The 23708-nt window shown below is 47.5% G+C and overlaps 2 protein-coding genes across 3 annotated transcripts; both read right to left on the bottom strand.

Annotated features, from left to right (window-relative positions):
- Window positions 1-3068: 3068 nt before the first annotated feature.
- On the bottom strand, window positions 3069-11668 carry MRPL20 (mitochondrial ribosomal protein L20). Its single transcript, XM_051988831.1, has 4 exons — window positions 9147-11668; window positions 6147-6257; window positions 5611-5688; window positions 3069-3564 (listed from the first exon to the last, which is right to left on the bottom strand). The coding sequence occupies exons 1-4, from the start codon at window positions 9231-9233 to the stop codon at window positions 3391-3393; spliced, it is 450 nt and encodes a 149-aa protein (XP_051844791.1). The 5' UTR covers window positions 9234-11668; the 3' UTR covers window positions 3069-3390.
- A 489-nt stretch (window positions 11669-12157) lies between these two features.
- On the bottom strand, window positions 12158-23401 carry ANKRD65 (ankyrin repeat domain 65). Of its 2 annotated transcripts, XM_051988828.1 has the most exons (5): window positions 23022-23401; window positions 22742-22937; window positions 22011-22222; window positions 19329-19878; window positions 12158-16966 (listed from the first exon to the last, which is right to left on the bottom strand). In XM_051988828.1, exons 2-5 carry the CDS (start codon window positions 22778-22780, stop codon window positions 16499-16501), a joined length of 1269 nt encoding a protein of 422 aa, XP_051844788.1. In that variant the 5' UTR covers window positions 22781-22937; window positions 23022-23401; the 3' UTR covers window positions 12158-16498. The 2 variants fall into 2 exon arrangements, with proteins under 2 accessions (XP_051844788.1, XP_051844787.1); XM_051988827.1 differs by lacking the exon at window positions 23022-23401 and having other exon boundaries at window positions 22742-23015.
- Window positions 23402-23708: the final 307 nt, after the last annotated feature.

Here is a 23708-nt window from a genome sequence, read left to right as displayed (position 1 = left end):
AGCTTTTCAAAACACTTTCACGGTCCGAGTCAGTAAGCACTAAATAATCACCTCCCATATCCCAGTTTACTGTGCTTGGGTTAGAAATGCCAAGTACGGCAAAGACGGGCTCCCTCATCCCCCTTGGAGAGCTCAGAGTCTAATAAAAACTCCGTGCCACAAATAAAAACTCGCCCCCCTAGCAGGGAGGTGCTATTATCCCCATTTTATTTTTGAGCAAACAGGCAGAAAACAGGCAGAGAGCTGCGGAGTGGTGAAGCAGAATTTGGACTCCGATTGTCCCGACACCAGATGCAGTTTCACCCACAAGAAAGTGCCCGGCAACTTAGTAAGCAGATGCCATGTTTTGGGCGCCGAAGGCACCACCATCCAAAAGGAAGAGGTCGAACTAGATCAGGAATTCTTAACCCTGAGGTCTATGGATTTTTTTTTTAACATTCTGGTAATTTTCTATAATGGCTTCCTTTGTAACCAATATATTTTAACTTAAAAACCTGATTCTGAAGAAAGAACCGTAGATAGCACCAGATCACCAAAAGGGTTCATGACAAAAAAACAATACAAAACAAAAAAATTTTGGTAGGTGAGTAGCCTCTGCGAGATCTTCCACTTGAGGGAAGGGAGTATCTAGGATGAAGTGACTGATCCAGTGTCCAGGGCTGAAAAAAAACCTGATTCTTCCTGCCTCCCATAAGCCCCACCAGTTGTCTTGTAGGTTCTAACCTCCACACTCTACATGTCTCTTCTGAACCCTTTAGTTTAGCTCATCACTGGAGATGTGTAACAGCCCTAATTGGTGACCCTGCCTCCAGTTCTTCCTCTCCCCAATCTTAAACTCCACACAGCCGCCTTAAAGCTCAGATCTCACAGGTCACTCCTGAGCATAAAATTCAGATGAGATGCTATATGTGTGAACTATTATCTACAGCATAAAATTCAAGAAGGGATAATTCCATGTATTGCCCCAAATTAAATGGAATTGCCAGATATGGGAAAACTCATCACTCCAGAGGATGTGGGTAAATGGGTACATTGATGTGTGAGTTGCTCTCTCCATACGGGAAACATTTTGAAAGTAGTGAGAAAAGCCACCAAACTGGACATTACAGGGATATAAAAATGATCAACACTCCACTTTTAAAAATATAATGCCTTTTGATTTTATATCACAATCACACAAAGGACAGCACCTCCAAATTACACAATCCTTTATAGAGAAGGGAAAGGGAATATGCATTTATTTAAAAACCAGGTATTGTGCTAAGCACTTTACAACTAGAATCTCAAAAAACCCAAGAAGATAGGTGCTATTGTGTCCATTTTATAGATAAGGAAACTGAAGCAAACATATTTGCCCATAGTCACATAGCTTAGTTAAGTGTTCGTTTAACAAAAAAAAAAAAAAAAAAAAATAGCAAAAAATTTAGTTCTGTTTATGAGACAAAGAGAAGCTCTGAGAGAAACATCTAATCAGAGGGCAGAGGATAAAGGAGCAAAAGGTCATTTCTAATGGAATAGGCCAGAGATGGATCAAGCTTCCAGGATGAACATATATACATTACCTTAAAGATTCACCTTTACATACATCTTTGAGCCCCAGCACTATTAGGGGACAAAGGGGAGGGAGGAAAGGACTGTTATCGCTATCTAGTACATCCTAGAAAGAAGACTGAAAGGAGTATGTAGACCAGAAAAATTTTATTTCCAGAGAAACAAAGGATTTGAAAGCTGCATCCACATCTGTAAGAAATAAGAAACGGGCAGAATCTGGACAGATATGGGGCAGGTTCCAAGAGAAGGATCCTGATAGAGCTAAAAGGGTCACACATCCCTGACTACAGTTCCATAAAGGGCCATAAAGCTTCAACCTCTGACTACTAAGGGTGCTGGTACAATTTAGAGTGAAAACACTTTGTTCAAGTTCTTAGAAAAAGGACAAACTACCAGTATAAGTAAGATTGCAGATATGCTGGCATATTTCTAGGCAGTTTAATTGAGTGTGTTATCCTTTTTGGAGCCGGAGCTTAGCTCTAAATAATGAATTTATTGGGAGGTTTTGTGTCTAAAGCAAACATCAGTTAGAAACATAAGTGCCTGGCACATGCTAAGTGCTTAATGTTCATCGTCTGGATTGCAAACAATAAACAATGCTTGCTGAATTAAATACATAAGAGCTGGGGGAGTTTTTACAGGACCTTAAACTAACATCCAGAGTTGGATCTCAAAGAGAAGCTAAGACTTATTTTACAGATGAGGGAACTGAGGCTTGGATAGAGGTAGTGATTGGTTGAAGGTGAGCTACCTGTTTGGAAAATTATATTTAACAGAAAACCTGGTATCTCCCAGGTGTTAATACATCACCTTAATGCAGATGAAGTGACTTAGATGCTTTATATTTCTTTAAGCCTTCTAACTACCCAGGGAATGATATCTCACCATCATTCCTCACTTCACAGAGGAGGAAACAAACTCCACGGTGACTTTTCCAAAATTACATAGTATCAGCCAGGATTTGAACCCAGAGTTCTACTGGATCCAGCACCTCTTGGAGTCCAGCCCTCTTAACAGGCAATGATTCTAGGGAATACAATCATACATTAAATATCTAAACTCCAAATTCTTTAGGATTTAAAGGGGGAAAAAAGTTTGTCAAAGATGTCAGTGGCTATAGAAAGCGTGCCCGGAGGCAATTTTGTTTAGTCTCTTGTGGTACAGGGGCTGCCCCGGATTAGGCATTGAATATATGCTTGTGGCAGTGAAGTGAATAATTGAAGAATTTCATTCCTGAATTCCTTTCAGTGCTTTTTGTCATCCCCGTGCTTGTCAACTTATTTTTATTTTTATTTTTTAAAATATCATCTTCAGCAGGGTGTGCTTCAGGTTGGATGATTTGCCATTTTAAAGCAGCCCCAGAATGAACTGTCAGTAACAGGTTGCTTCCTTCCCCGACCCAGGCTGGGTTTGCAGGAGGTGCTTCTTTCTTTATGCAAGCATGGTACGCCCCAAGAATACCCCGACAGCCAAGAAGTGATCGGAATGCCAAGGGCATGACCCACAATAGTGATCAATTCTGTTATAAAAACTTTATTTGATAATCTCTTCCAGAATACATTTGTAAAGTCTGCCCTTTGTTTAAAAGAAAACCTAAGGAATGAATCCTTTAGAGTTTCCAGCGTGAAAAGGGCTCCCCCATCCTCCCACTTGGTAAAAGCCCAGCTACCTTTCTGCTGTGTTCCTGAAATGTGAAAAGACACGATTACAAAAGAACTGGAATAGTTTGAGGGAGCTCTTACATTGCTCATTGTTGTTATTGGTGTAACTGACAGTTACCCCAAGTCCTCCCTTGGGCAAAGCGCCTGGTTGCTGGCGGTGGCCATGGCTCCAGCGCCTTCACTGATAATGTACCACCCGGGAAAATATCCCCGCCGGCTCCTTCTCGTCCCCCAGCGCAGCTGCGAGGCCTTCTTCTCTCCTCCTCTTGGCCAAAGCAGCCAAGGACTTAAAAGTCTTGGGTTCATAAATAGCTAGGTCAGCAAGGACTTTCCTGTTGAGTTCCACCTGACACTGGGGAGAAAAGAAATGATGTCACACAGTGACATCACAAGACCAGAGGTCATATGCTAGTGGAAGGCCGTAACTGAAGGGGACACCCTCCACCCCCTCAGGTGGAGGCCCCTTCCATGTCTGGACCACTCTGATTATAAATAAGTTCACACACATTAAACCAAAACAGCTCTCTGTACCTGTTCCACTGAGGTGGAACGTAATAGGTGCATAATAAATGTTTCTGGATTGACCAACTGGGGCCAAGTAGAACAAATCTAATCCCTTGCCCAAATGACTACCCTTTCAATACTTGCCAACAGCCCTCCTTTTCCCTCCTCTGATTACATTTATTTTCCAACCGACCGAAAATATCCCAAGGTGCTCCAAAAAGCATTCTGTCCATTTTCTCCAGTCCCCCAACTGCCCCAGCCATTCTCCACTCCCCCTGGTCAAGACCCTTCCTGAAATCTTTAGCCTAAAGGGAGGAGGGAGAGAGCCTAGGGAGGACCAGCCCATCTTCCCGGTGCTGGGCACAGAGGGACACACATGGCCCAACCCCTACATGTGCTTACACACTTCCCACGCAGGGGACACACCCACTCAGACAGGGGCAACATGTCAATGTGGAAGAAGCCTCTGTGCTGAATTCCCTTCTGGAAGGCCACGTCTTAGCTGGGCGAGTCCCCCCAGAGCCACTGCAAGGAAAGGCCTCTGTGAGGAGGCCCCAAGCCTTGTCCCAGGGACTTCTCCACCAAGAGTGGAGTGCCTGGACCAGCAGGCCCAGCCAGCCTCTTAGAAATCTTTCCATGTCCTGTGGATCCAGGCACTGTGGTGTTTCGTAGTTGACATTCAGGTAGCTCTCTCAAGTCTGTCAGTGCTTTCCCATTCCTCATGAACAGTAGGGAGCACATACAGCAGGACCTCGTCTGACTCTCACAACTACTCGGGGAGTACTAGCCTTTACTTTGCAGATGAGGAAACAGGGGAGGCTGGCAGGCTTGTCTGGAGGCTCCCAGCTGCTCAAGTGTCAGAAGCAAGATTGGAAGCTTGGATCTTCCTGACACCCAGTCCTGCCCTGTACACCATGCACGCAGCCCAAAGGCATCTCATGAAAGCTTGGCCTTGTTCTACGGGACTGTGTCCCTTTTATGCATCCCCACCCCTTTGGCAGCCTGCAGCTCTAACCCCAACACTGAGTCCCTCCCCTGACCAGCTGACCATCTCCTGGGAGAGGTCCCAGCCCCATCTGGACATGACACAAGGTACCACGTGTGGGTCAGGGAAGGAGAGTGCCCCACCAAGCACTCTGGGAGAAGACGAGCTATCAAATAAAACTCTGGGGTTGGGGGGACTGCTGAGGGAGGGGGTGGGACTGGGGCCAAATTTTCATAAAGGCAATGAGGCAGAGAGGGACCCGGGTGCCCAGCACCCAGCTGGTAGAGAAACAAGGAACAAAACCCATGTGTGCTGATGCCCTGAGCCTAGCATCTGTGAGAGGGAGACCTCAGCTTCTTGCCAAGGAAAACCGCTGAAGTTTGATCTGACACGGACCTGCCTGAAATGTGCCTTTCAGAAAGTGACCACGACGTCCTCCTGGGGGGCCGGCTGGGCTGAGCTGAGCACTGACCTCATTCTTAGAAACACAAGCCTGGGAGGAACCTCCTAAGTTCTTTCAATGTATAAAACTCACTGAATAACTTCTCCTATCCTCCCCACCCCCTGCCTATAGATCCATTTCCTCCTGAAATTACCATTTTTTAAAGCCAAGAAAAATGACAATCTGACCTTTCCTTCTAACAGAGGATTAGGCAAGGCCCACCCCACCCCACCATGTACCGTGTTTTCCATTTCTGAAATGCTCCTTTGGGGATTTTGGAGAAAGGAACAAAGATGTCTCTGTACATGCAATCCCCACCAAATGAATTCCAACATTCAGGAACAGAAAACGGGTTGCAATGGTATATGGGAGCTGCTGATGTGGAACTACCTTGACCTGTGACTGCCCTGGAGCCACAAAAGCTGGTGTCATGCTTTTACCTAATTACCGCAAGCACTGGAACATACCTTGATTAAATTGCTAATGAACGAGGGATACTTCAAGCCATGTTCTTGGGAAGCGGCTGTGATTCGGTTAATCCAAAGCTGAAATCAGAAAATGCAGAAATGAGTTCCCTGCAGATTGTACAGAAAAAGCCCGAATTGATTCTGGTTGATCTTCTGCCTCCACAGAAACCAGGGTGAGGAGCCCTGGCTCAGACTCGCCTATCACAGCAGGCACAGAGGCCCAGGAGGAGCAGGGCTTGCTCGCCCTCTCCACGGGGGTCAGAATGATCTCGACCCGCCTCATCTTATTTGTGCAGCCGTATCCAGGCGAGCACTCCTGTGTCCCAAGGAAAAGTCTACAGGATCTAAATTAAAACAGCGGCCACCGTCTCAGCTCCCTGCAGCCACTCCCAGCGCCCAGAAGCCTCGGGACTGAGGGATGATGATGTCCCCTCTGGGACAGAAGGGAGATAAGGGCAGGAGCCCCGCATGCTGGTGCGGGCAGGGAACAGGTGCGGGTGGGAACAGCTCCGCCCCCTGCAGCCCCCCGGACTCACCGTCCTCATGTTCTTCTTCTTCAGTCTCCTGGCGTTGGTACATTTCACGAAGGCTCTGTTCACGGCCCTGACGGCCAACCGGTAACAGCGATTCTTCCTTCCCCGAAAGTGCTAAGTTAGAGGGAGGACGAGCCGGTCACGTCCAGAGCCGAGGGAAGATGCCCACATTCAAGAGGCAGCAGCCTGCTAAGCCCCAGCAAGGGAGCCCCATGTGCTCCAGAGCCCGCAGTCGGCCTCAGGCTCCAGTGAGACCAGTGATGATGCAACAATCACAGGGGGGATGGGCAGGGGCAGCTACCTCATCCCCCACATCCAGACCAGGAGCCCCGCTGCTCTCTCCCCACTAGGGACACCTTTTGTTCTCACATTCCAGCCATTTCTGGACGTGCCCTTTGCTTTCCCGTCCCCTGCCAGCAAACAGAGCCCTCTCACACCATCAAAAATACGCAATCCCACAGATCTGAACAGCCAGAGAATGGGCAGAGCATCCAGGCTGGCAATGCCTAAGGAGAGGGGCAGACCTCATCATTATGCCCAGGGGGGCCTGTCTGGGGGCGGTCCTCCAGCTCCCCTCCCAGAGGGGTCAAAGGCACTCGGGAAAACACACCCTCCCAAACACTCTGCAGGGAGGAGGGACTCAGAGCAATAAGGAGGAGAATTATGGGGCTGAGGCGGGGAAGGAGCAGAATACAAAGATGGAACAGCTGGGGGGAGGGGAGGGATCTAACAAGAGAACAGAGGTGACCCAAGCCAGAGAAAGGGAGCCATGGAGGGTGAGCAGAGAGACCAGCAGATGGTAGGGAGCTGAAGAGATGGAGGGCAAGGGAAGGACGGATGGGCAGATGGGGCGGGGGTGAGGCAGAGGGGTGGACTCCAGGGGGACAAAGGAGGGCAGAGGGAAGGGGAAGGGAAAGGGCCCAGAGGAGGCACTTAGGGAAGGTAGACCAGAAAACCTGGCAGGAATGGCCAGACCTTGCCCGCCAAGCGCATCTTAGCTCTTGCTCCCCACTCCTCCAGCTGTGGGTCCTCCCCCTCCAGGAGCACTCACCACCCTCTGCTCAGGAGCATCTCCCCCTCCCTCCCGACTCCTGACAGCGCTGCCAAAGCCACTTTCCTAGAGGCAGATCTGCCCTTGTCCCCCGCTGCAGCGAGCATTGAGCTTGGAGTCAGCCCTTCTGACATTTCCTAGCTGTGGGACCCTTCAGGTCGCTTCACCTCTGACTCTCTCAGTGACCTGAACTGTAAAAATGGGGATTAACAATCCCAAGGGTGCTGTGAGGATCAAATGAGTTTATTATTAGCCCAGGGCCTGCCCCACAGGAGGGGCTTGACAAATGCTTTCCCTGCTCAATGAGCTGCAGTGGCTCCCTTTGTCTCCAGGATCAAACACAAAAGAAGCCAGACCCTTCCTAGGTCTCCAGTCTCCTGAGGCTCCCTCCTCTCAGAGGCGGCTCCCCACTGGTTGACCCTCCATCTGTGCTGCACTGACCTCGTATGTGGATGGCGGCGCCCCCCTCTTGTTCCTTTCCTTTGACCTCCCAGAGCCCAGCCCGGCACAAGCACCGGGGACACTTCCCAATCAGCCTTCCTCTCCAAACCTGCCTCTCCCCTTCAAAACTCCTCAGGTGGCACTGGGCACCAGAACCCTTCCCTGGAGTGGGGGGACCTACTCATGAGCTATGTTCTGCCCGCCCCCTCCAAGGGCAGGGCTCCTTGTTTCTTTCTTTGTATCCACAGAGTTCACTTAGTGTCCGGCAACTAACGAAAACAACAATGTAACAATAAGGATCCCTAAGGCGCAGAACCATCTCGGGATGTGCTAAGTACTTTGCAATTAGTTTCTCAACAGGTCCTCCCAATAACCCTGGGAGGGAGGGACTGTTACTAGCCTCACTTTACAGAGAAGGAAACTGAGGCAAACAGGCGAAGTGACTTGTAGGCCACACGGTTAGTGTCCTTACCACAGGAGTTCTTAACCCGGAGCATCCACACTCTTGAAGAGACACTTTTATAATTGTGTTGAAATAGAATTGATTTCCTCTGTAATTCTATGCATTTAATTTATGAGCTAAAACCATCACCCATCTCCAGCGACTTCAGCAGCTGCCAACTGAAGCCCAGGACACACAAAAGGCAAAGAACCCCAGTTAAACGGCCACAAACATTTACTAGGCGCATTTATAACTACTCTCTCATTTAATCCTCCCAACAGAGCTGGGACATAGGTGTTCTGATGGTTCAGGAAATTGAGGCAAACAGGTTTGGGGGTTTTTTAAGTCACGTGCCCAGGCTGCTAAGAGAGACCAACAGGCCTGGAGTCTGGAAGAATAATCAGTCTCAGACTGGGTGACCCTGGGCGAGGCATCCTGTCTGCCTCAGTTTCCCCATCTGCAATATGAGCAAAAGTAGGAAATGGCCAAGTTCTCCAGTACCTCTGTAAGAAAACCAACCCCCAGTGGGATCAAGAAGACACAGTAATTATTGTCTGAAACTGGATTTGAACTCTGCTCTTCCCGACTCCAAGGCGTTCCTGAGAGATCTGGTGGCCTCAGGGGGCAGAAGGGGATGAGCCGGGGGGAGGGGAGAGGAGGGGAAGGGGCCTCAGGAGATTAAAAGGGGAGAAGGAAAGTGAGCCAAGGAGGAGGGGAAGAAACTCGGGAGGGGGAGGAGCTATGGAGAAGGGAGGGGCCTCAGAGGAAGAAGCGCCGTGGAGAAAGGGAGGGGGGACGCAGGGGTTAAGGGAATAGCAAAGGAGGAGCCACGGAGAGGGTAGGGAAGGGGAAGGAAGGAGCTTTAAAAAGGGAGGGGAAGAGAGGGAAAAGGGGAGCCAAGGAGGAGGGGAGGGATCTCAGGAGGGGCGGGACCAAAGAGTCAGAGGGAGGGGCCTCAGGAGACCGAGGGGGAGGAGCTACAGAGAGGAGGAAGAGGAGGGGCCTCGGAGGCTAGAAGCGGAGAGAGAAGCCCTAGAAAAAAAAGGGAGTCGAGGCCCGGAGCGCTCACCCGGGCGTGCTGCAGCAAATCATGGACCCGCCAGTAGCGGTCGGTGAGGCGGGCGCGCACCCTCAGCGGCGCCGTGAGCAGCACCATGGTTCCTTGGTTAGCCTGGACGGCGACAACTCCAGGTGGCGGCCCCTGTACAGGACGCCGGAAGTAGTGTGCCGAGCACTTCCGGAAGAGGCTCCGCCTTCAACCGCAGATACTTCCGGGGCGGAGGGTGGAGCCCGCAGCCTCTACTCCTCTGGAAAATGGAGCTCTTCGCTTTCTCCTTTTCCCCTCTCCTTCAGACTGGGGAAGGACCTGAGAGGCTGCGGCTCCTACCGGGGCGCTTCCAAACACGTCCCTTCTCTGAGCGTTTAGCGTTTCCCGGAATGTGCAGTGAAGCACTGAGATATCAGAACGTCCAAAGGGAAAGCGAGCCGGACTCGGGGCGGCCACATCTGTAAAATGGGCCCCCTAGGCCAGCCCGCAGCCGGTCACTCCCCTGCTCCGGAAGCTTCCGGGCTCCCTCTTGCCCCCCGAACAGAGGTTCGTCTTGATTCTCACCAGCGTTTACATGGGCTTTAACGTTTCCCTCCATGCTGAAAGCAGGCGACAAACCAGCCTGGAGAAGGCATCCGGGATGCAAATCGGCCTTCTAGCTGCGGGATTCTGGGCCACCTGCCCCCGCCTCCTGCCTCAGCTTCCCCATTTGTAAAATAGGGACAAAGCATCGCCTCCCAGGCTGGCCGTGAGAACCAAATGAGATGCTTGGCAAACTCTAAAGCGCGGAATACACTTTAACTTGAGCTTTTCGGCCTCCCGGCGTAGAAGGTAGAGAAAGCATCCGCTCCTCCTGATCTAACTGACCGCTGGAGGGGAAAGTGAGGCCGCTGACTTTGCCCAGCCCCCTTCCTGACGTCATGGTCCTCTTGGAGAGAAGGACCAGCAGCGTAGGATCACCAACCACGATAACTCTCAGGAGAAGGACGTCGTCCGCTGGAGGAAGAGGGGACCCGAGGGCTGTAAGGGTTAAGTGGGAATTCAGCAGGCGAGGAGGGAGTGGGAAGGCACCCCAGGGCTAGGCCCAGCTCAGGAAATGCTCCAGGATCAGCTGGGTTTTCACCTTTGGATCCTCTTGCAGAATGGATGTTGATGAGTTTTGCTTCATTTGAATGAATGCATGAGGGTGGGAAAGGTGGATTTACAATTGTGGCAGGAAAAAAAAACAAAATTCACCCCCATTTGCCCTCATTCTCTCTCCCCCACCCTCTATCCCCTCGTCTTCTAGAGATGAGCCCCTTGAAACTCAGCTAAATTGCTCCTTTACATGTTGCTTTCCAATATAGATAGAATAAAATAACAGAAGTCTTTCTAACCTAGGACTTCTGCCTTTCAAAATTCAGAAATATTAGAAAAGGGCTTTAAAGAGCTATATGTTTATAACATAATATAATCTTTATAATGCCGCATTGCTATAAGACGTGCTAATTCATTTCCTCATCACTCAAAAGTGAACTGGTCATTTCTCAGCTTAGTTCTTCCTTGACTTCTCTGCAGCTAATGACACTTGAACAAACCTTTCTCCTAGATAGGTTCTTGCTTTGGTGTGTTTGATTCTATTTTCTCCCGAGTCTCCTTCCTAGGGGAAAGAACATAGTCTCTGATGTTGGGGGTCCTCAGTACAAATCCTCTTCCATCTTTTCCTTTTCTCCCTTCCTGTCCAATTGGCAAGTTACACACATGTGAGTACTCTGGCAAAGGAATTTAAATTTTGATCACTTAGCAAAACATCTTGTCATTTGGGGCTGGATTTTTTTTTTCTTCCCTACTTATTATGGAATTTTTAAAATTTGTTTTCAAGAAAACTGGTAGAGTTAATTCTTGTCTCGTGTGGTTTTCATTTTTGATTTCTTGAAAATACAGCTCTGGAAAACCAGGCTTTGATAAAAGCTCATTGAGACTCAAATGGAGCTCTTGACCATTCCTTTAAACCCAAATCACTCTGGCTCCCACTGATTGACCAAAAATAGGTCATTTCATTCAAAAACCATTTCATTTGGCCATGGTTTGGGTTTTCATAGATCAGAGAAAGTAGAAATAGCATTTGTTTCTGTTCTGGCCAGAAACTCTGAGTCTTCTCTCAGATTGATTCTTTTGTGAAGGCAAACTGAACCACCTTTTGCCTCAATTTTTATTTAGTGTTAATCACTGAATAGATGTTTTATCTCAAACTGAGACCTGGGAAAGAGCTTAGCTTAAAAAGGCCATTCTACCACTCAATCATCCTGAGCTATATCTGACCCCCGAACCCATTTGGCTGTACAAAAGAAAGTGAGACAAGTGACTTTGCACAGCCCTCTCTCATTTCAGTCCAATTCATTCGTTTATCATGGCCTCCCCTTCCTGATGCCAGCAACATCAAACAAAAACTCTGATACATAATATCTATGTGATAATTCATCTCCCTAAGTCTGTTTCTTCCTCTGTAAAATTAGCATGTCAGGCTTAATGTCCAATGAGATCCCTTGAAGCCATCCTACCCATTTTATGGTTTGTCATTCTCCTTTGTTGGAGAGTGTGTGTGTGTGTGTGTGTGTGTGTGTGTGTGTGTGTGTGTGTGTGTGTGTCCCAAGGTTCTATATTGGGGCCTCTTCTCTCCCTCTTCTCTCTCCTTGATTTCATTAGCACTCATGGGCTCAACTATGATTTCTACACAGAATACTTCTGATTCTGCATGTCTTGCCTTGAGATGTCCCATATAGACTTAATTCTCTTCCCCTTAAAAGCACCCTCATCCAAACATCTTCATTTGGCTTCACCCCATTCTTCCAGTTACCTACTCTTACAATCTTGAAATCGTCTTTAATTCTTCCTTTTCCCTCTCCCATCCTACATCAATCCCATCCTATTGATGTGATCATGGTAGTAATTCCTAGTTCCAAGCGACGTGCTTGGGGTTTAGTACCAGATGATGAGATTGATGTAGGCACCAAATGTTGCAGTTCGATCATATGAAGAATTCACAATGGCCATTCTCTTTGCCAAAAGGTAAGTTTATTTGGGAGAAGAGGTTACAGACAAAATGAAAGCGGTACAGTAGACACCAGGAATGGTAAATATGAAATAGAGTTAGAAGACCATATATCCTTAGCAAGGAAAAAGGATTTTAATAATTAACAATGGAAAATGGAAAGGACAAATTCACTAGTAGAACTCACAGTTAACCAGGAGAAAGGGAATACTCGATGAGGTGGGATCCTGCCCTTAACTGACAGGCTAAATCCATAGAGTTAAGTTAGCTATAAGGAGAAAGACACCGTGACAGAGAATGCAGTGGCAGGCTATAACCCCAAAAAGGATTTAGAAAAGACAGTGTGAGCCATGGACAGATTTATAGGAGAAATTTAACCTTGGGGGTTTGCTGGACATAGCTAGGTGGGGCTTCCCAAGACTTCCACAGAGGATGGGATTATAAAATTAAACTGATTCCCATCAGTGCCTTTCCCTGCTTGCCTCAGGGAGTAATTTTATCTGAACTTCAGGCACTCTCTGTCAACCTCACCTAGTAACACAGGATCTCTGCACTATCTGTTGCCAAGTCTCATTAGTGTTATTTTCATAACATTCTCTTTTCTTTTATTCCCATCTCTCCCCATTCATGCAGCCACTCCCCAAGCTCAGGTCCTGCTAGCTTCTCACCTAGATTATTGAAATGGCTTTCTAAAGGTCTCCTTGATCCTTTTCTCTTTAATTCATCAGTCACACAGTTGCCAAAATAATCTTGCCAAAATACAAGTCTGGGTTTCAAGCTGAAAGGCCTTAAGACCATTTGCTCTTGGCAAATTAGGAAACCAAGGCTGAATGAAGTTTATCCATTTATAGCAAGAGGCAAATCTGAGATTTGAACCTGTCTCCTGAGGCTTGTCAGATAAAATATAAGCCTTTAAGCCTGGTGTGGAAAGTCACTAACCTTCCTGCCCAGACCCCTTTCATAATATCCCCTTAATTCTAGGCAAAAGAATTCAGCACTTCCTTTCTGGCTCTGAATAGCCTGTCTCAGTCCCTTGCTTCCTTCAAGACTTGATTCCAGCACCACCTCCCTAACCAAAACCAACCCTCTTCAGTCTGAGCTTTATTAGAATGGATTGGGTTCTATGACCTAAAGGAACCTTTCTCTTTCTATTCTTCATCAGTACCTGGCACACAGCAGGTACCTAATAAATGCTGTTTCTTTTGTTTTCTCCCTCTCCAAATTATCCACTTAATCCAAATTGCATTGGTTTACTTCTTTGTTTATGTGTGCCTCTCCTTACCTCCCACCCCCAGTAAAATGTTAGCATTTTGCAGACAGGGATCAGTTTTGTCTTTGACTCCCCAGTGCCTTGTCACAAGAGACACTTAATGTGTACTTTTTTAAAGTGGATATTTATAAGATTAAACCCTTTGCTGTGTACAATATATAGATATAAAAGCATTTATTTAGAGCTTGCTATATGTGTTGTCTGCATTTGATTTTAAGCTCTTTGAGAGCAAACTGGCTTTTGATTCTATCCTCAGCCTTAGTACATGACCTAGAACATAATAGGTGCTTAGTAAATGTTAATTGATCAATTAATAACTGGAGATGTAAATGTTGATGTTGCTTTTGTTCAAACAGAGTAAAGTGACATGCTTATGATCACACAGCTAGGAAGTTTCCATGGTATAGATTTTCACACAACAAAGTCCTTGAGTCTTCCTGACTCTAGGCCTGGCGCTCTGTCTATTGGGATACCTCCATTCCCCTGGAACTAGTAGGTGCTTAATAAAAGATTGATTAATTTCTGGTGATACAAATATTGCTGTTGTTCGGTTGTGTCCCATCTCTTAGTGACACCATTTGGGCTTTCCTTGGCAGAGATACTGGAATAGTTTTTCATTTCTTTCTGCAGTTTATTTTATAGATCAAGAAACCGAGGCAAACAGGGTAAAGTGACTTGATACAAATACAAGTAATCAAAAGAGTCTCTACTTTTAAGGAGCTTACGTTCTAAGACAGGAGAGTTTTGTAAGTATTCATATTTTTACCATTTTCAGAAGTAGAGGTGGAAAGCAGGATTGGGGGGAGTTAAACTAGGAAAGGTCTTTAAAGGGACTTTAAGGTCTCTTCCAGCTCTCAATCTGTGATCCTATTGTTATGGGCCAGCTGTACTTGAAACAAGGATTCTTACTAGGTGCTAACTCAGTGGAATTGATAAGACAATGGTTCCCTAGTGATATAATGATTGGTTTATATTCAGTAATGATCTAATTATAATAGAGCATATAAACTGGGACAAAGTCAGCCAGGGTGGGACTCAGAGACACATTCATTCCCATGGTCCACCTTGGTGGTGGCTGGAGGCCTGTCCTGCATTTCCTCCTCTGAGACCAAGCTGGCCTGGGGCCCCAGGCAAGGAAACTAGATTATGAAGGAGATAATAAAGGATTTGGACTTTAAACATCTGCCTATTCTTGTGGTGATTAATCTACCAAAACGAAGGCTTCTCCAAGACCTCCAGAAAACCAATCAGAACACTACTCCTATGATCCCACGTTGTAATATTTATAATGTGCTGAGCATTGTGCCTGATACATAGTAGGAACTTAATGTTTATTCTCCCTTGTCTTCCCTATGAACAAGATTGTATAATAGATCTTTCCTATAAATCTTAACTGTACCATCAGTCTGATAAATAATCAAGATCTATTAGAAACCTACCACTTTCTGTGGGATCTGGAAAAGGAGGACAATGAAAATGATTGTCATACCAGGACAATTTGAAAAGAGCTAGGAAGTTTCAACCGGGTTTATCCAAGTCATAAACAAGTCCCTGAAATTGTAATAGGAACATTTCTGAACTTTTATTCCACACAGATTTGATGTGAATGAGTGCAAGGGTGAATGTCGGAAACTACCTTTGCATTTATTTTGAAAAATAAAATGCTGTCACTTAGGGAAAAAAAGAAAGATGTGAATGAGTAAGGAGATTGTGTGAAATAGAAGAGTAGAGTGAAGAGGGAGTTGATAAGTGTGTTTGGAAGAGACATTGAGTTCACTTTCTGCCTTAAACAGCTCCCTTGTCTCTTGAATTATCACATGCCTTCCTGGACATCAGCCATTATGGTTTAAAAAGATCGCATCTTTGGTTATATTTGTTGATACTCAGCTTTTCTAAAAGAATCAGCAAGGAAGGAATTATATTTTAATATAAATTAAGTTATTGATAAAATCTGTTATAGATATTTATATATTTAAACATGACTTTATTTTAAAAAAAAAAAAAGAAAAATCTCGTAAGTTTATCCTTTTTTAGAAAAAATATTTAATTTCTTGAATCAAAGTTAGGGATAGTTCCCATTCTATTGATGGGGACTCAGAGGTAAAACAGAGGATCAGTCAGTCAATCAAAAAGCATGTATTAACAATCCCCCACAAATCTATATGGGTTGCTAAGTGATGAAGTAGAATCAGAAAGACCTGAATTCAAATCCTGCCTCACACTTCCCAGCTGTATGATTCTGGGCATATCACTTTACCCTATCAACCTCAGGCATTTGCAAAATGAGTTGGAGAAGGAAATGGCCAAATCACTCTCGTGTCTCTCTGAAGAAAGCTCCAAATGAGATCCCAAAGAGTCAGATATGACTGAACAACATTGGAGTCATGACTTGGACCATAGCAGCTGTGTGATCCAGTGATCACTTCGCTTCTGTCTGCCTCCATTTCCTCAACTATAAAATGGGAATAATAATGGCACCTATTTCACACGGTTGTGAAGATCAAATGAGATGATACATATAAAGTTTTTGCAAGCTTTAAAGAGTTATATAAATGCTGACTATTATCAGGTAAAACTCCGCAAAAAATGATGGCAGAAAGTAGAGATTCCTGTTCTTCCCCTCCTCATGCCATGGGATCAAATGTCCAGGGGTTTGGGTCACTGCTGCTTCATTTCCCCCAGGAAAACGTAAACATGGCTCTGCCCCCTCTTATTTCCCAATCCCCACCTTCATTTAGTCCCTAAGGGCACCCAAACCTTAAAAATACTCATTCATCTGGAGTCTCAGTAATAACAGCAACAACAACATTTTATATATATCCCTATAGGGTTTACTCTCCTCGTGGTAAAGCAGGTGTTAGTCCCATTTTACAGATGAGTACCCGGGCTACTCTACTCTATTGATCTTGGGCAAGTGACTGTACTCTGTGGGCCTTGGTTTCCCCTTCTGTAAAAGGAGACAGTTGGATCAGGTAATCTCCAGGGGCCATCTCATAAGTCCTGTGATCCCAAGGCCACAAAGCTAGCCAGGCACACGGGATCACTCAAACCCAGGCCCCCCAGGGTGGATATCTACACAGAGGGGCTTGGGTCCTGCCCAGCCTTGCCTCTCTCCTCTTGGCCTTTCTGAAAGGAACAGAGAGTCTTGAGGGGACTGTCCGGGGCAGCGAGGTCTTCTGCAGTCTCCCGCCACTGTGTCCTCAGGTTGGGGTTGGCCCCCCGCTTTAGTAAAAGTTCTGCCATAGAGCAGTGACCTTTCTCGATGGCCAAGTGCAAAGGGGTCTTGTGGAGCCAACCGGCGGCATTGACCTCTGCTCCCTGGTCCAGGAGGTAGCTGGCAACCACAGTGTCTCCCCCCAAGGCCGCGTGGTGCAGGGGCGTGAGATGTAGTCCATCCTGGGCTTCCACCGAGGCTCCTCTCTCCACCAGCAGCCGGGCCACGGGAAGGTGGCCAGCAGCGGCGGCCCGGTGGAGGGCAGAGCGGCCATGTTGGTCTGGAAGCTCCCCATTGGCGCCATGGTCCAAGAGCAGCTTTACTACCTGGGGACAGGAAGGGGACCGGGTGGAAAGCGCTGGGGAGGAGGACTCCTCTCTGAACTCCAGTTCAGCTTGTTAAACTTCAGGGAGGCCGCTCAGCAGCCTCCCCTTTCACCAGAATCCCTGAGCTGCCCCTCAACATGAGACTTGTAGAATCCTATTCCCTTCTGGTCTGACAGAGAGAAAGGAGGAGGCAGAAGACCAGGATGCAAATTATGACTCACTCTTGACCTTGCACAGGTTCCCGATTCCTCCAGCCCACACAGCCCCCTCCTGCCTTGAACACCTGATCCCAGTTACTCACCCTTTAATCACATCCTGCCTGCTGCTGTCCCAGTTGTTCCCCAGCCAAACTAGGACCACTCCTAGGGCAAGGACTGAGTCACAGGGACAATAATGACGGTGACAGGGAGGCTGTTGGTGGGTTATGTTCTTTTAATACTGTAAGGTCTACATATTGAATTCAAATTCTCAAGCATTTATTAAGCACCTATTCCAAGCATGGCTCGGTGCTAGGTTTAAAGAAAAAATCCCTGTCCTCAAGTAGCTTACATTCTACTCTGGATAGGACTTCCCACAACCATCCTGGAAGACAGGTTGGGCACGTTTTACCATCATGGTGGAAGTGAGGAAAGAGACAGAAGGGGCAGCCCCTGATCCCCTCCTGCCTTTCCAGCTCATCTCCTTTTCCTTCCTTACACACACACACTCTTTGCCAATCAACTGGACTCTGGTTGCCATCATGCCTGTATTTGTACAGTTCCTCCCTTCTCCTCCCCTGGCCCTTGCCTGCTAAATTCCTCCCTACCCTTTAAAACTTCCCTTCAAAACCTTTCTTGCTTATGGAGCCTTCCTTAATCCCCTCGTCGGTATTGATTTTCACATAATACGTCGTTTCAAACTTTTCAACTTTTCATACTTTTCTATTCCTTATAATAATCTGTTTCTTCTTTCCTCCCCGATGCCATCCTCAACAGTGGCAGGAGATGACAATTTTGCATCTGTAAATGTTTATTGAATGATTCACCTGGAATCACATGGTCAGATCCCAGTCTTGAGGCTCCTGTCTCCCGGCTTCTCTTGTCATTGTAACAGATGGAACACCTACTTTTCCCTCCCAGATATGAATAGCACAAGCTTAGGCACATAGAGGTGTGAAGGATAGGGAGGGGGAGACTCTGATCCTTGAATCTTGAGAGGTAGATCCCGCCTGGGGAGGTAACCATTCTAGCTAAATCCTTAGAATTATAATGTTAGCGTGTGAGAAGGTGGGACTGGCATCTGGTACCGATTTCTCCTTCCCAGAAAACCTTCCATCTTCATCTTTACTTCAGCTTACATGTTCCCTCCTACATGAAGCTTTAACTGGTCCCCCCAGTCCCTAGTAACTTCCTGCTCAAGATTTCCTTGTAACTAACTTATATGAGTATAGATTGTTTTCCCCCAACAGAATTTAACCTCTTTGGGAGGGAGGGACCAATTCATTTTTGTCTTCAAAACTGGGAACACCCAACTCAGGTGCCTGGCACATAGTAGGTACTTAAGTGTCTGATTTCCCCTGGACTTAGGCCAGAGTGTGCTATAGTTCAACAGAACCTCTATTGCTCCCTCTCCCACCCCCATCCCAGGGAAAGAGCAAGTAGGACAGATCACCCAGCCCACAAGGTCATCTCCATCACAGTATCAATGACCCACTTAGGTCAAGAGAAGCCTCTTAATCCTTCATTACTCCAGCCCTGTTCTCATCCGGCTAGCTAAATTTTTAGCAAATAATTAAACAGACATATTCTCCTTGGCTGCAGAGCCCATGAACTCCAGCTATATTCTTAAATCATTTCCCTTGTTCTCTCATCTCTTCTGGCTCAGGGACATCTTCTCATCTACCACCCACTTCGTGAACCTCTCCTTGGCATAAGATCACAGCATTTGGGGCTGGAAAGGCCTTTCGAGATGACTTATTCCAATCCCTAATTTCTAGGAATCTTAGAGGAGTAAGATAGTTTATCCAAAGTCACAGGGCCAGGATCAGAGCCAAGATTCAATGCTATTCTTCTTGACTCTTAATCTAGGGCCCTTTCCTGTAGTTCTGCCAATCCAATACCTCTCCCGGACTATGACTCCAGAAAGCCAAATGAGTCTGAAGAGAACAGCATTAGTGTCTTCTCTTTCAACCTCCCTGCCCGATTTCCAGGGATACCCCTGTCCCAAGACTACGTCTCTACTATCATTGGCTCCTGACTGCACCACAAGCCTAAATGCTCTTCTAGCCTGGAGAACTGGGCCGAAGATATCTCGTCCCCTTTCTTCCACCCTATCCCATCCCTGCCTACACAAACAGAAAAAAGCAGAGCAGGAGAGGACCCACCTCCTGGTCTCCCAGGTCCGAGGCGATGGTGAGAGCTGTTGCTCCAGTGCCATCCTGGGCATCGACCTGTGCCCCTCGGATCAGAAGAAACTGCAGTGACTCCTTTCTCCCAGTCCCTGCTGCCACATGCACAGGGCAGGGGCCCCCCGAACAGCTGATATCCATCGAGATTCCTTGACAGCTCAAAAGTTCTACCACAGGAAGCTGGTTCCCTGCAGCTGCCCAGTGCAGTGTCGTCCACCCGTGAACGTCCCCACTGGCAGCGTCCAGGTTGTGAGCGAGCAGTCGCTGAACCAGCAGCAGGTGTCCCAGGGCGGCCGCCCAATGCAGTGGTGTGAGACCTGGCAGACTCCTGGCTGAAGCTGACGCCCCTCGCTGCAGAAGCAGCTCGGCCACCTGGCTCTGCCCCTGCCAGGCGGCCCAGTGCAGAGGAGTGACCAGGTCCTCATCTGCTGCGTCCACCGCGGCCCCACGCTGCACCAGGAACCGGACCAGAGGGATGTGGCCACTCACCACTGCGTGGTGGAGCAGGGTTCGCCCGGCTGGATCCCTGCAGGGAGGGTGATAGCTAAGGTAGGGAAGCAGGGTCTCTCCCCAACCCTGAACCCAGGGAAAGGATCTGAAGTCTCAGGCCTGCTTCTTCCTCTTTCTCATTCATCCTTCCCTGTTGAGGACCACGCTTAAGTGTGGGACCCAGAAAGCCGACTGTATCATCGAGGGAGGTCGGTTCTCCAGCCCCACAGCTGTGAAACAGCACACCAGAGACCAAAGGAATGTTTTGTTATTACAATCTCTATCTTACTCTTTGAAGTAGAGCCAACAGGCCCAAGGAAAGACCGACAGAACCCAAGAGTCAGAAATATCTGTCTGAAGGTCATAAAACAAATTTACTGACGCAGATATTGCTTGAGAAAGAATGTGTGCTTTTCTTTCAACGATAACCTTGCTGTTCTTAGAAAATACGTATTCTGTGTGGCGATGAAATAAAAGAGAGGTAAGAGCTCAAGAAACTTCACCGCAACTGCTTCTCTGTCTCCTTGTATCATCATGACATGAACTATTCTGCTGGTCAGAATTAGATCCCAGCAGTCACTAACAGGTGACTCCTCCCCATCTTCCAGGACATATGTGGATGGAAGAGGTACATTTAGCATGTGTGGGAATCTTTGAAAATGGTTTGCTATCGTTGACTTCTGCAGGAACAGACCCATTTCATCCTAAATCTTAAATTTATCTGATCCCCTCTTCACCTCCAACCTCTTTCACCTTTCATTCATTCATTTTTCCTTCCTTCCTTTCTAATATCCTTTCTTTCTTCCTATTTTCTCCCTTCCTTCTTCCCTTCATTCTTTTCTCCCTCCTTTTCTTCTTTGTTCCCTTCTTTCCTTCCTTTCTCCCTTCATTCTTTCCTCTTTCTCTTCCTTCCTTTCTCCCTTCCTTCATTCTTTTCTCCCTCTCTGCCTTTCTTTCATCTCTTCTTTACTTCCTTCTTTCTGTCCTTCTTTCTTTTCTTTTTTCTCCCTCTCTTCCTTCTTTTCTTCTTTCTTTCCTTCCTCCTGTCCTTTCTTCCTTCTTTTCTTTCCCCTTCCCTTCCTTTCTTCCTTATTTCCTCCTTTCTTTATATCCTTTCTTCATTCTTTCCTCCCTTCCTTTCTTCTTTCCTTTCTCCCTTCCTCTCTTCCTTCCTCTCTCTCTACTCCTTCCCTTCCTTCCTCCATTCTTTCCTTCCCAGTCTCAGAACTGAAAGAGGTCTTAGAAACCAAATGAGTTCAAAGAAGTTAGACTGATCCAAGCACCTTGGGGAATCATGGGAAATGGACCTGGGGAAGGGATGTCTCTGAGATCCAAAGCCTAGGAAACAACATGCATGTCAAAAGCAAGGACTGTCACAAGCTACTTCCCAGTGGACCCACAATCACATGTGTGCACATAATCATGATGAAAAGTATCTTCTGTTAATTTGTAAGCATTTAGTAAGTGCTGACTGTGTTCCAGTCCTGGAGGAACTCAGTATTGAGGAGCCATAGCTTCTGAGATATTTATTATCACTTGATGATTGAACCAGATACATTGAATATGGACTTCAGAGGCTACCTGGGGATTTAGTCCCAACTCTGCCTCTGAAGACAGACTCAAAGATTGTCCATTGGGAAGTTTATGTGGCTAATTTTTAACCTCTCTATCCCCAGAGCACCGAGGCAAGGGAAATATTTGCCCAGGGAGAACAAACTAATATTAGCCCAAAACAAATACAATTGTTTGATGGGGACCAAAGGGGAAAATGTGTGTCATTTGTGGAGTTACACACGTAGGTATGGTTTTTGATGTGACATGGGAACATTTATCAGAGTAAGTGTGTCATATAGTGGGGTAGAAGTTAGTGACAGCCCCCATTTCCAGAACTTCTCACACAGAGTATCTCACCTGGTGGTAGTTAATAACTATTGGATAATTGATCACCGAATCTTGCTAATAGCTTTGCATAGTAGGCAGGAAGGATAGGGCTATTGTCCAGATTTTGTAGAGGAGGGAGCAGAGAGATTGGTCATAGAGCTTCTAAGGGGCAAACCTCAGGACTTGACAGATTTCCCCTGCCCGTTGGCCTGCCTGGAGCCACCATGTGACCTGGGCACCAGAGATGTGCTGGGATACCTGGGGGAGGGCCGGGATGGGGCTGCTCACCTCTCATTGATGTCGGCCCCCTGCCTCAGCAGCTGCTTGGTCAGGCCCAGCTGGCCCCTCCATATGGCCTTGATCACTTGGCTGTGGCCCCAGGCCTTTGGGGCAGGAAGGAGGCTCAGAGGCCGCTCTTCCTCTTCCTCCTGGGCCCTTATCTCCCCCAGCGCTAGGTCCATCCATTGCCTGCCCTGCTCAGCCTCCAATTCTCTGCACTCCTAAAACACATGACAGCTGAGGTAGAGTCAGAGATCACCAGCTGACCCCAAACCACCCATCAATCAGTCAACAAATATTTATTAAGGGCCTACTGTGTGCTGAGCACTGTGTTAGGTGCTGAGGATATGAGGATAAAGAATGAAACCTCCAGCTGGTCCCCCCCCCTCCAGCCAGAAACAGAGCCAAACCCTCCCAGACTGTCTCCCTAAGCTCGTCCCCAGCTGCGCCACCACTCCAGACCCAGACTGGGCCCAACCTTGACCAAAGGCTTAGGCTCATCTCCACCCAACATGGGCACTGCCCCCTCCCTGGCCCTAGGCTGGTCGTGGCACAAACGGACCCTGCCAGAGCAGAGGACAGATGCAGTCGGTCTCCTCCCCTTTGCAGTGGAAAGGGGGTAAGCACAGAGTCTGAGGGAGTTTAGGGCCTAACTCTCCAGGCTGGGAGAATGGGTAGGGGTTCTGTTGCCCCAACACTTTCCCTGCTGAAATCCCCCAACTTGGGCTTTCTGTCATCACCCTCCAAGGCAGAGTAGACCATGGCCGGGAGCTTCTCATTGCTGGTTGGTACGCCTTCTCCGTGGGCAGTCCAACGCTGTTCCGGGCTGTCTGGGGAGATCCTTCCTCCTGGTCCCGGGGTTCCTGGGCAGGGCTGGGATTCCCAGGAAGGCCGAAGATGCCTGGGAATCCTGAGAGCTAAAGAGGCCAGAGCGGGCTACAGGTAGTAGAAGGGAAGGAGAGGAGGGCCATTAGAGGCTGTGGATCTTGTGGATCCTCCCCTGACCCTAGTCTTGTTTACCTGACAACAGGAAGGAGTCCCTCAGGGCGATCCTGACAACGGCTCCCCTGCTGCCTTGGGCCAGAGCTTACCAACTGACTGACCGGGCTCCTCCAGGAACAATTGCAGGAAGGGTGTCCCGTGACAAGCTGGGACAGGCTGGTCCGGCTTCTTATTTCCCCAGGGAGCCCACTCCTCCCCTTAACTCCCCTAAGGAGGATTAAGCTTCACCCTTTGGGCCTAGAGGGCCTAGCCTGGCCTCTTCTTACTCTCTGCCTGAGTTCCCCCGTCCTTCCCGGGGAGGGAACTTTAAACTTTGAAATATTCCTATCCCCCCAGCTCAGGATTCTCCAGGCCATGGTCTGGTTTGGGCTTTAAACAGCATCCAGCATCTCCCCTCCCACTGTTATTACAGCATTCTAGGCTCTCACGGGGACTCTGCAGGATTCCCTATTGTCAGGTCACTAGTAATAACAGCAACTCAAGCAAATGATAACAACTAATTTAATTTTTTAAAAATTATATTGAAATGTGATTCAAGGCAATTCCAGTAGACTTGTGATGGAGAGAGCCATGTGCATCCAGAGAGAGGACTGTGGGGACTGAGTATGGATCAAAGTAGAGTATTTTCACCTTTGTTTTAGGGGGGGGAGTTTGGTTGTGTTATTTGCTTGTTTTGTTTCATTTTTTTTTCTCTTTCTCATAGTT

This window comes from Antechinus flavipes, chromosome 3 (assembly GCF_016432865.1).
Source record: "Antechinus flavipes isolate AdamAnt ecotype Samford, QLD, Australia chromosome 3, AdamAnt_v2, whole genome shotgun sequence".
NCBI classification, from domain to species: Eukaryota; Metazoa; Chordata; class Mammalia; order Dasyuromorphia; family Dasyuridae; genus Antechinus; species Antechinus flavipes.
This window is presented reverse-complemented; position numbering and strand designations above follow the sequence as displayed.

Excerpts from the sequence above, each read along its gene's own strand:
- MRPL20 (XM_051988831.1), bottom strand. The coding sequence starts at position 9,233 with ATGGTGCTGCTCACGGCGCCGCTGAGGGTGCGCGCCCGCCTCACCGAC. Across the intron at positions 6,258-9,146 it reads ATTTGCTGCAGCACGCCCGG|CACTTTCGGGGAAGGAAGAA; the intron begins GTGAGCGCTCCG and ends CCTCTAACTTAG. Across the intron at positions 5,689-6,146 it reads AGAAGAAGAACATGAGGACG|CTTTGGATTAACCGAATCAC; the intron begins GTGAGTCCGGGG and ends TTCTGATTTCAG.
- ANKRD65 (XM_051988828.1), bottom strand. The coding sequence starts at position 22,780 with ATGAGAAGCTCCCGGCCATGGTCTACTCTGCCTTGGAGG. Across the intron at positions 22,223-22,741 it reads GGTCTACTCTGCCTTGGAGG|GAGTGCAGAGAATTGGAGGC; the intron begins GTGATGACAGAA and ends CATGTGTTTTAG. Across the intron at positions 19,879-22,010 it reads GGGGCCGACATCAATGAGAG|GGATCCAGCCGGGCGAACCC; the intron begins GTGAGCAGCCCC and ends CCCTCCCTGCAG.